At 40.6% G+C, this 11864-nt stretch overlaps 1 protein-coding gene across 2 annotated transcripts; it reads left to right on the forward strand.

The window, feature by feature from the left end:
- Positions 1-401: 401 nt before the first annotated feature.
- LOC139570772 (ectonucleoside triphosphate diphosphohydrolase 6-like) lies at positions 402-10254 on the forward strand. 2 transcript variants are annotated; one of them, XM_071392924.1, is made up of 15 exons: positions 418-557; positions 962-1026; positions 1153-1289; positions 2086-2162; positions 2290-2433; positions 3210-3285; positions 5053-5088; positions 5604-5692; positions 6285-6364; positions 8108-8172; positions 8748-8852; positions 9005-9145; positions 9259-9315; positions 9537-9649; positions 9782-10254. In XM_071392924.1, exons 2-15 carry the CDS (start codon positions 1022-1024, stop codon positions 9863-9865), a joined length of 1209 nt encoding a protein of 402 aa, XP_071249025.1. In that variant the 5' UTR covers positions 418-557; positions 962-1021; the 3' UTR covers positions 9866-10254. The 2 variants fall into 2 exon arrangements, with proteins under 2 accessions (XP_071249024.1, XP_071249025.1); XM_071392923.1 differs by having other exon boundaries at positions 402-557; positions 962-1289.
- Positions 10255-11864: the final 1610 nt, after the last annotated feature.

The following is an 11864-nucleotide window of genomic DNA, read 5'->3' on the forward strand; positions in this document are numbered from 1 at the left end:
TCCATAATACGTTAGCCTACTTCTGAAGTTGTGTGGCTTCACTAGGTAGGTAGTTTAACAAAATCTGGACTAAATAATTGTCAGAATTATGGTCACAGTGGATTTGGGTAGTGCCAACCTTCAGTACTGGAAATAATCTTGCCACTTTTAATTTGCCAGATAATGTACAAACCACTTTTGAGCCTATGTATAAACTATTTGGTATTTTGCCGGGTTAATTTGCTAGTCGGAACAAGGAAACTCGAAAATGTCGGACTTGTTAAATGGATGCAGTTATACACGTGCCGCGTTCAACCAGTCAGCAAGTCGGACATTTCTGAGTTTTCTAATTCCGACTAGTTCGTGAACGCGGCATTTTCTTCACACGTCATCACTAAAACACACACTAATGTAATCAAACAGAGACTTGGATTGGGTAGAGGTCCGAGCACCAAGCGAATTAATTATTTGACATGAGTTTTCAAACTATCGTCCCAGATAGGAACAGCGAAAATGCGAATGGAATCAGAATAAGTAACTAGCTAGCTATTTATGCTACACGCATAGGATTTGCTCTCGTAAGTTGTCTTCAATATTAGCAAGCCAGGAACAAAGCCAGTTAGCTATCTGCTACACTAGCTAACGTTAGTAAATGTTGTTTGTCTCTTACTGTACTAGAATACAGTGACAGCTAGCCTGCCAGTATTTACACTATCCTACATAAGATTTCATGCTAGCAATTCAAAAGGGAGAACAATAGAGTACCTAGAAGTGTACGTTAGTTAGTCACTAAAACAATTAGCTAGCTTATTTAGCTAGTACTGAAACAGTGTTTTATAGCTAGTGGCGCTGGTGTTGAAAAACTTGAAATGATGTATACAAGTAACGTTAACTAGCTAAACTTTGGTGACCCCCGTGATTGTCACCTTTCTAACAGCCCTCTATCAGATCGCTAACTGCTGTATGTCTGTTTCATTTCCAGGACGAACGGCCTTCAGTTCTGTATGGAACTGCAGAATGTGCCTTACACACACCAGTCACCATGAGGTTACCAAAGTTGGCCAGTGTTTTTGTCTTCTTTGGCTGCCTGGCAGCTTACCTGATGTTTGTTAAGCGCCACTATGATGGTGTAAGGCCAGCCATCTCCAAAATACCACCTCACTTCCCACACAGATTGGGCTTGTCGGGCAGTCCCAACAGACCGACCACCTCAGAAGTGGTCAGCGGACGTTTCCAGTATGGCGTTATGTTTGATGCTGGGAGCACAGGGACAAGGATCCATGTCTTCAAGTTTCAACTGGAGGACAACGGTACAGTACATGTGTGCATAGTTGAAAACAAATATATTACACTGGGAGAGGTAGAAAAGACCGTATGAATGTAGATATGTTACCTCCATACCTCTGAACCCAAAATTAAAATGTCTCTATTCCATCCATTAATGGACTTGTTTTGGTGAATAGTATTATGAATAGCATCTGCAAATGAAGTTGACCAAAATGGATCAATTAAATGTAGCTCTCTGCATTGCTTTTAGAATTTGTAATCTATGTGTGGCAGCAAAAGTATTAATTACAGATTTGAATCCATGTGAGATATGTAAGGCTTTCAGGCTTAATTTGTATTATGTGCCTCATATTAGGCTTATGCTGCCCCATACCAGGAATCCCCCCAAAAAGTTACTGTAAAGCATCGCCAAATGGCCTAGTTATCGCATTTATTTCAACATTAAGCTAAATAATGTAAGTGCTGTTTTGGCTTTATTGTTAAACCAATGATTGTCATATTCTAATGGCTACCAAGCACCTGCTATTTATGTTGAAATAGCCCTCATTGTTTTTCACAAACACACAACATGTCAAGTAGAGGTTCACAGAAGCATGTAGAAATTCTGACAAGATAGAACAAGTCAATTGTTATGGCAGTGTTATATAGGCTACTTTATTATATCACTCTGCTTGCCATGGGTTTTCTGCTTTGGTGGTAACTATTAGCATTACTCAAATCTACATTAGCACCCTACAATTCTATTTCAATTGTGAATGAAATGTCAACTGTATTTCACTGCAACGGGCTTCATGCAATTTGTTCTGTCTTTTTCTACAGAGGCTCCTAAATTGGCACATGAAACATTCAGAGCAATAAAACCAGGTCTATCTGCATATGCTGATGACCCAGAAAAGGTTACCGACTTCATATATCTATTTGAAAAGAACAGTCAAGATACTCCTAAATGTAGACCATCTCTTATTGCACTGACATTATCTTTAGAAATCAAATCTCTTGGTTCCACTGTGGTTTGTTTCTTAGTGTAAAGAAGGGATCCTGGAGCTGTTGGCTGTGGCCCAAGGCAGCATTCCCTCCTCTGTATGGAGCAGCACTCCTCTGGTCCTCAAGGCCACTGCAGGCCTCCGTCTTTTGCCTGGGGAGAAGGCCACACACCTACTGGACAGGGTGAGCCTTTCACCACTGGCCAATGTCTGTGGACTCACTGCGTAGATAGATTGCCATACCACAAACGCTGCACAGTTCCCACTCTCTCACCTTGTGGAGTTAGCATTTCCGTTAGCTGTTTTGTTACATTTCACCCCGATTTCGGATTTTACATTGGAAAAAGACAAGAGTTGTGCTGGGAAAAGCATGTAGGTTGGCAGCGGTCGAATAATGAGTTGCCCACTTACAAATGAGCTAGGCTATGTAATTGCATAACTTGTCTAAATTTACCCCATACTGTTGGTGGTCCTCCTGGTACAGTAATACAATCAGCTGAAAGCACTTAATGACATGAATGAGTTGCATAAGTGACCTCTTGTGCGCTTGTTTGATCACCTGTCAGTGTTCCGGGTCCTCCACGCCTTTCACAGATCCTCCTCTCCACCTCTTTGTTTTCTCTCTCTCCATTTAATAGCCTATGACAGGTTCACCTAAGGACTACACACCCTAAACCTGTTTAGTTTGTAGTTGAACTGTTACGTGGCCAAGTGTTACCACACCCAACCCCTTTTTACAACGAAGAGAGGTGTGAATTGAATGCACGTCATCCTTGTCCTAAAGATGTATAAATGTGCCATCTATACAGCTCGTGAATAGTAGTATTTATATATTGCAAAGTTGATTTCATGCAGGTATTACCTTAAAGAAAGAATCGTGTCATGTACATGAAGTATGTATGTGGAAAACAGCTTCCAAACATGGTTGAAGGAAGAACTGACGTTAAGCTTTCTATCTAGGTGAGGGAGGTGTTTGGGGAGTCTCCATTCCTGTCCAGAGGGGACAGTGTGTCCATAATGGATGGCACTGATGAAGGTATGTCTGGCCCTCACCCACCTGTAGTTTCACAAAACACGTCATTCCTGTGCAGGTGTTGCTAGTGTCGTACTGTGGGACTCACATTTCTGTATACAATAAAACAATTTTTTTTATAGGTGCAAGATTCCCCCTTAATCCAATTAGAATTCAATGTTTTTACACTGCACCCATTTGGGTCTTAGTGAAGCAATTTTTCCATGGCCTTGTTTATTTTTTATCCTGTGACTTTTTGATGTAGATGATTTTTTTCTCATTTGATAGTTCTTCTAATTCATAACAATTTCTAGATGTTCTTTCTTCTAGCATGATGAATTGGCATTAATAGAGGTAACAGAGGTTATCACAGGACTGGATCCTTGGGATCACTGATTAGACTGTTTCTGCACAGTGTTGCATTGACTCAGAGAGCTAGAGAGGTCACTCAGTTTTACCCTGCCCTGAATTACCCAATGCATACAGAGGCATTTAGCGGATTATGGAAAAAAGCGAATTAAATGTGTCAATCTCCGCTTTAACCTCCATGACTAATTACAGCAAAACTTTTGACAGGAGTGCAGAATTAATACAATTTGTAAATAATTGGGACTGGACTGGAGCCCTCTGTGTCCAGTGGAGTGGCCTAGATGGTAGAGGCCCTCTCTGGTCCATTACTGGCTTGTTTGAGCAACATCAAGCTGTTTGGTGACAGGCTATGTTTCTGTGGCTACTAGGTTCTGGTCCTTTGGCCTGGTATTGACCATTCAATTCTCTGCAATTACTGTGGGCATTGACGCTTTAATAGGATTGTTATATTGAAATAAGATATACATTTGTATTTTCTGTTGAAAGGCATGTTTGATATAGGCACAAAAGCAGTACATCAAATATTTTAAATCCAATCCTTTTAAAGTAGTTTATACAAGCAATTATGGGCATGTAGGATAATGTTCTGTTTAATCTCTGCAAACCGAATATCCTCCATTTGATTTCTGAGGCTGAAAATGTTGTCTTCTTCCCCAAGTCTATCAGCTTGTTACAGTGGAGGTGACCTGACCCTTGGAAAATACCTTTTATGATTACTGAATTAACTTTGAAGTTCACGTTTTTGTGCCTAATGGACAAATTCCTCTGGCGTCATTGCTGAGCCGTAACGCTAAACTCCCGCTCGATCCATAACCGGATTTCACCGCCTTATTATCAGTTCGATTTTTGCCACTCTTGCCCCAGACGCTAATCCAAGTGGAGATTACACATGCTTCTCTGAATCGAACAGACTTATAAAAGAATCTAAGTGGTATTTGAGGGAGGACGGAGGGATAAAGTGGACAAAGTGTATGGTAGCTAAGCGACAGTGTTTTGGTCATAATGACTACTAGCGCAGCAGTCTTTTTGAAGTTGTTTGTTTGTAAATGTCAATTGCTTCTCGACATCCTACTGTAAGAGTTTTATCCTAAAGCTCCTATGATATAGTTCTGAGTCCAAAAACTAGGAAAGGGTCATTACAGGATTGTTAAAGGCACTAATGCACGCAATGGAGTCCTACTCACTGAGTGCAAACATAATGTAATGCCATAATGTATATAGCATAATCTCATTTGACCTAAATAGTTGACCCCTAAGCACTGTTGCATGACTAACTTTAAAAGGTTAGAAATGTTCTATGTTGTTTTTTTTGTTTAAAGGATTTCAGTACAAACTATGTAACCATGTTATACATGTATTATGAAGGATTGAGTAAGAGGGATGAGGTAATCACCATCTCTTTTCTTTTACTCCCCCTCACAGGGATCTCTGCTTGGATCACTGTCAACTTCCTCACAGGTGAGATGCTTTCAAACTTTGTTTACTGTCAGTTGCTAATGGCATAGATAGCATTGGTAAGGATCGATATAGAGTAAGCTCTGAGATTATAGGTGTACCAGATGTAAGAGAAAATATATTCCAGTGGGAATGTGACCATCTATACTAGGGATGTGCATCTTTCCCTTTCAAGACGATTTGATACGTATCTAGATACATGGGATACGATACTGGAGCGATATGTTTTAGTTTGGAACGATTCGGTGAACTAAAGGCCAAGACGTCCTGTACTGACCCTACCACCCTCACCCTCAGGGGCCCTGGCCCCAAGCTCAATGTTCAGAACAGGCTTAGTGCTGGTACATAAACAGAACACCAGCTAAATAGATTAATCTGGACAAGAAATGTTGATTACCTGTTATTGGATTAGCCTAGCGCTGCATCCCCAGTTCCTCCTTGGTGATCACACTGGCACGCCCCCCCCCCGACCCGCTCTGTCTCCCCTTCTCTCTCTCCTCCTCTCGCTCTCTCTGCAGGGGGTCTCCATGGCTCTGGCACACCCACTGTGGGGATGCTGGATTTGGGAGGGGGGTCCACCCAGATCACCTTCTCCCCCCAGGATGAGGTACAATAAGGCGACTGTGTTTGATAGGGGATGTACACACACACACACACACACACACACACACACACACACACACACACACAGTAGATAATGAAGCCAGATCTCTTCTCTAAAGCAACACAAACTACCGGGATGTCCTCTCATTTTAGGGCTTAATCAGCAAATGCCACGCTAATCCGAAAAGGCTGGTAAATAAACGTTGTTGGACATTAGGTTGAAGGGGGATTTCTTGTTCCTTAACTAGGTCAGGCCTTGTACGCGAGGGATTGAGGACCAATTTACCATGTCATTACACTGCTTTTCAAAGAGTTTAAACTCTCCCGGCAAGCCGTTCACGCCGTAGGGGTGAAATTGGTTTTGCAGATTGCGGCAGTTTTTTTTTTTCTTTCTTCTTATTGAGTAGATCCTTTTTGTCGGTTTGATGTCAAACAGCACAGTGTGATGTTTGTATAAGCTCTAGCTGGTCACCCAGGAATTGGGGTTCATATAAGAAAGCATGTACCATTCTGCCGTTTTTAAATCTAGAAATGTTTTGTTTGCAAATGTGTAAAGCCACACAATTGTATGTTTTGCATCTTTTCTTTCTCTCCAGAAAACCATCCAGACCTCACCCATCAACTACATTACATCATTTCAGATGTTCAACAGCACCCACACACTCTACTCACACAGGTACTATCATGCACTATGTTTAGACGGATAATTGGGCTCTTTGGAAAGCCCTCCTCCCTCTTTATGTTAAACCTACGGTGTGGTGCATCCAGCTGCAAAAGGCTATATTATTGCAACTGTCATATATTTTTATTGAAATGATTCCTACCATTTTATTTTTTGTTTGCATGGAGTTTTAAGATGAAAGCTGTAGCACATGTATATGGCAGTATATATATATATATATATATATATATATATATATATATATATATATATATATATATATATATATATATATATATATGCTCAAGTACACTCTTCCATTTTTGGCTTAATAATATCTTATACTAAGGCTAAGTGCTAAAGCAGCTTTGGTGGGACATTTACAGTGGGTATCATAAGTATTAACCCTCCTTGGATTTTTTTCATCTTTTTTTGTGTGTTTGGGATCATGGCTAGACAGCAATTTTTGCCATAGATTTTCAAACGGATTTAAGTCAAAACTGTAACTTGCCGTTATTGTTCTGCTAAAAGGTGAATTCCTCTCCCAGTGTCTGGTGTAAAGCAGGTTTTCTAGGACTTTGCCTGTGCTTAGCTCCATCCCGTTTCTTTTTATCCTGAACAACTCTTTGCCGATGTCAAGCATACCCATATCATGATGCAGCCACCACCATGCTTGAAAAGGAGACAGTTACTCAGTGACGTGTTGTTGGATTTGCCCCAGAAGGTTTTGCATTTTGGCCAGAACGTGTATGCCTCTGCTGTGTTTTTTTTTGCAGTATTACTTTAGTGCTTTGTTGCATACATATGCATGTTTTGGAATATTTGTATTCTTTTTACACTCATTTAAGTCATTATTATGGAGTCTCTACAAAGTTGATCCATCCTCAGTTTTCTCCCATCACAGCCATTGAACTCCGTAGCTGTTTTAAAATCACCAATGCCCTCATGGTGACATCCCTGAGCAGTGTCCTTTCTGTCCTGCAGTTCAGTTCAGAAGGACGACTGTGTCTTTGATGTCTGGTTGGTTTATTACAACATCCACAGCGTAATTAACTTGACCATGCTTAAAGAGATATTCGATGTCTGATGTGTTATTGTTACCCATCTACCAATCACTGCCCTTCTTTGAGGCTTTTGAACAGCTCCCTGGTCTTTGTAGTTCTGTACTTGAATTTCAATACTTGACCGAGGGTGTTATATGTATGGGAGACAAAGGAAGGGGTAGTCAAAGTTATGTCAACTCATATTATTTCACAGAGTGAGTCCATGTAACTTGTGGGTTTTTTTAAACAATTTTTTTTATACCATATTTTACTCCTGAACTAATTTTGACTTGTCTTAACAAAGGGGTGAACTTACACAACAACTATTTTTATTAATTTGTAGATTTTTTTTCTTCTTACTTTGACATTAATAGAGTTGTGTAGATCAATGACAAAACAATCACAATTAAATCTATTTCAATCCCAACCACAAAATGTGAAAAACTCCAATGGGGTGAATACTTATGGTACATACTGTAGTTTAATGTTTGGCACTGTGGAGGGCCCTACCTGCTTTTCTGAAATGCAGCCCTTTCTGTGCTGTTGTTCAGAGAGTGAAACCGGTTTATTCTTCCTGTCCTCAGGTTAGTGTATGACCCTGCTACGTTTTTTGGCATGTTGCACAAACTGTATGACTACACACACTCTGACACACCTCTCTCACTCTCTTATTTCTGTGTATCAGCGACTGATTCTGCTTTCTTTTCTTCCACAGCTACCTTGGTCTAGGCTTGATGTCGGCAAGACTAGCTATCTTGGGAGGAATCGAGGGACAGCCTTGTATGTGGTTTTTCAATTTGCTTTCATCGTTGACTTTTAAAGACCCTCCCCGTCCTGATAAATAAGCCATTATCTAATCTTTTAATAACATGGACCAAGATTAATTCCTTGCATGCCAGCTGTTGCTGTGATTTAGCTGATGCCTGGCTTTAAGAACTGCCATCAGTCGAATGCCCCGGATGCAGTTCTCCATGGGGATTTTCATTTTATACACTTGAATTTTAATCAGATTTCTTTGATACATTTGTTTGTTGTATAATCTATTTATTCTCAATGTTCCCTCAATTTATTTTTGGTTATACGGTTGCTTTAGTGTGACGCCAGATGTCGGCCAATAGTCATAAAACCTGTTGGAGCACAGCAATTTCAGATGCTGTGTCCCCTTACAGCTTTATACTTATTGTGGAAATTGTTGGCCGAACGACAACCCCACTTTAGTTCGTTGTTTATTTTTTGGTAAAATGTAGCCTTCTCCAGCCAGAGCTTTCATATGTATCCCGCCTGTGTACCAAAACATGAGTTATGCTGGTCAGGCCAAAATTCAATGTGCATTCTCTCTGTTCTATTTTCAACAGTAGAGGGCGCCAGCACCGAGCTAGTAAGCCCCTGCTTAGCCCCGGAATACTCTGGTCAATGGGAACATGCAGAAGTTCTGTATACTGTGAAGGGCCAGAAGGCAGGTACGGTAAAAAGAGATTAATAACTAACTTAGTAATATTAATTTTAACGCTAAGTACCAATTGTTACGTCAGTTAATGAACAATTAATTGCCTGTCAGATCGTGACTGGTCTGACCAATTTTTGTGTATAAACAGTTTTGTTTCTGTTTCAGGAGAGCCCATTTATGAGTCATGCCTTAGGAAAGTGGAGAAGATGCTGTATAGAAAGGTGACGAAGGCAGGGGAAGCCAAAGATATGGAATTCTATGCCTTTTCCTACTACTATGACAGAGCTGTGGATCTGGGTGCTATTGGTAGGAACCCTACCTGCCTTTTGCCACAAATGAATATGCTGCCCAGTTTTCTATAATGATATCTTAATTTAGTAACTGAATGTAGTTCTATTCTAATCACCCCACTAACTCAGATGAGAAAACAGGAGGGACTATAAAAGTCAGCGACTACATTGATGCTGCCAAGAGAGGTAAGACGGCGCCCTCATGCTGCAGTTTTGTGTACTGTATGTGGTTCACTGCCACCAAACTGAATTTTGAGTAGAACATGACTTATCCCTATTCATCAACGTTTGAGCATTCACACATTTTAATGAATAAGTCATCCCAAGTTCTATTGGAATGTATTGAATACTTGCAAGAACTCAGCATATAGTATGCTGATTTACAAGCATGTCTTGCTTTCTCGCAGTGTGCAACGGAATGCCGGTTACTTCAGGAGAGAATCCTTTCCTTTGTCTGGATCTAACCTACATCTCTGGGATGCTGCAAGAGCTTGGTTTTCCCAGAGATAAAGTATTTAAGGTAAGAATCAAATGCAAATAAAAGCCATTTATCATTAATTCGAAATCAACTGTGACGGTGTCGCACTGAGGCTGTGCATTTCCATGGGTCTGCATCGGACGGCCAAAGACAGAACTGTGTGTGTGTTTTCAGCTGGCGAGGAAGATTGACGAAGTGGAGACTAGCTGGGCTCTGGGGGCTACTTTCCACTACATCGAGTCCCTCCGCAGTCAGTGAGCTGCCAGTCTCTCCTCTCACTCGCCACTGCCATGACGTGCCAGTGATTCTGTGCTGCAAAGTATGCTCTGGGAAAATGCCCCCCGGTGATTGTACCTGTTCTTAAGTTTGATCAAAATGTGAGTTTATATTACCAGTCACCTTTGGATGTTTTACTTTTATCTTTTGGCAGGTGTGATTGTTTTGTACTTATAAAGGAATGTTAGTTGTATAGTAATCAAGCACATGGTACTGGTGTATTTTGAAGGAGCATGACCTATTACATATTTGGTATTTTTAAATATAAGGTTGCTAAAATGTAAATGTCTGTACAATTGTATACAGTTCAGAATCATGAACTAAAATATTGAAGGCATATGTATTTTGAATGATAAAACAAATTGAAACAATTTACAGATTCAACACTTTTTATTAGCATATTCTGCTCAGACAAACCATCAAGCCATAGCCTATACCACTGACATTTTGTCACTATAAAACATAATTGATCTTCAACATGACACTGGGGAGCAGCATATCCCCAGTCTCATAGGAATGCATCACACCACTTGCTCAGGCACTGGGAGCAGGATGTAGCATTCCTGGTGTTGGCTCCGCTAGTGACCTTCAGCCACTCAGTGAACAGCTCCCCGTCGTTCCGCATAGCAGGAACTGACCCAGGACCACAAAGGCCTAAAAATAAGAGATGCAGGAGTTATCCTAAATGAGGAAATATGACTTTGTTGCAGTGGGCCTGCTCTGACTGCAGGTCAGCGATGTGGGGCTACTGTCCATGGTGGAAGATCAAAACAATCCTGGTCCTGGGCACCCACAGTGGTGCTCTTTTTTTGTTGTTCTTGCCCAGCACTAACACCTGATTAGCGAATTAGGGGCTTGATTAGTTGAATCAGGTGTGTTGGTGCTACAGGGATAGAACAAACATGTGCATGTAGGATCAGGATTGAGAGACCCAAAAATCCATAAACTGAAAACACTTGCCCTTTTACAATGGGGCCTAAAAGTCCCCATTTGCCAAGGCAAACTCAATGCAAACTTGGGAGAGCTGCCCATTTCTGAAAAAACGAAATGAAAATGTAATTTAATTAATTTTGCAAATGTAGCCATCTAGTCTTGAATGTATGGAATGTGAAGCGCTGGGTCATCCACAGTATGCTAGTAAAAAGGAACACATTTACTCACTTTGTCAACCTTGCTCCTCCAGGATCTTTCAGACTTCTCCAATTCCCGACAGTGAGTCAGTGCAGTTTATCACCCATCGGTTCAGCTACAAAGTCCCCTGAGAAGCGGTCAACATTTCTACAAGAGACACAGCTGTGCAATGATAACCTAGTTGTTTGACTACTAGTCTGTCTACCCTCACTCACCCTAATAACAGATCTAGTTGTGTCTATGAGCCATAGGCCTAAATCTTGCACTTAAAATTCCAGTAGGTCTAAACATGTTGAAATAACTAGCAGAGATGTTCACAAGTCTTTGAGGTAGAGTCCAAGTCAAGTCTTTTAGGGCCAAGTCTAAGTCAAGTTTCAAGTCCCTTTTTGCAATGGCTTTCTGCCTGCTGTGGGTTAGGTCTATAAACCTTGTAAATTATTAGAAGACTCCCTTGTTCATTAGTCCATACTTGTAGGAAAGAAAGCACATCAGGCACTATTTATATCAAAATACATGTCCTTTTAAAATGTAGACAGTTTACATTAATAAAAGTAATTGTACCGGATATGAAAAAAAGCAAACATAACATTTTAAAGTGCATGGTATTTTGTGGCAGACCAGTCTATATTTCACTTCATTCTGTCGCACAAACAGAACATCTGTAGGTGAGGGAAGATAAATGACAAGTATGAATGTAAACCAAAATGACTGACAACTGTTCAATAACTGCACTACTAAAGTGTCCTATATATCAAACGTAATGACCTTTATCCCTAAAATATACTCCCTGACCTGGACCCTGAACAGAAATACAACTTCCTGTAACAAGTAGTGAATTACATCCTGCGCC

This window comes from Salvelinus alpinus, chromosome 3, assembly GCF_045679555.1.
Source record: "Salvelinus alpinus chromosome 3, SLU_Salpinus.1, whole genome shotgun sequence".
NCBI classification, from domain to species: domain Eukaryota; kingdom Metazoa; phylum Chordata; class Actinopteri; order Salmoniformes; family Salmonidae; genus Salvelinus; species Salvelinus alpinus.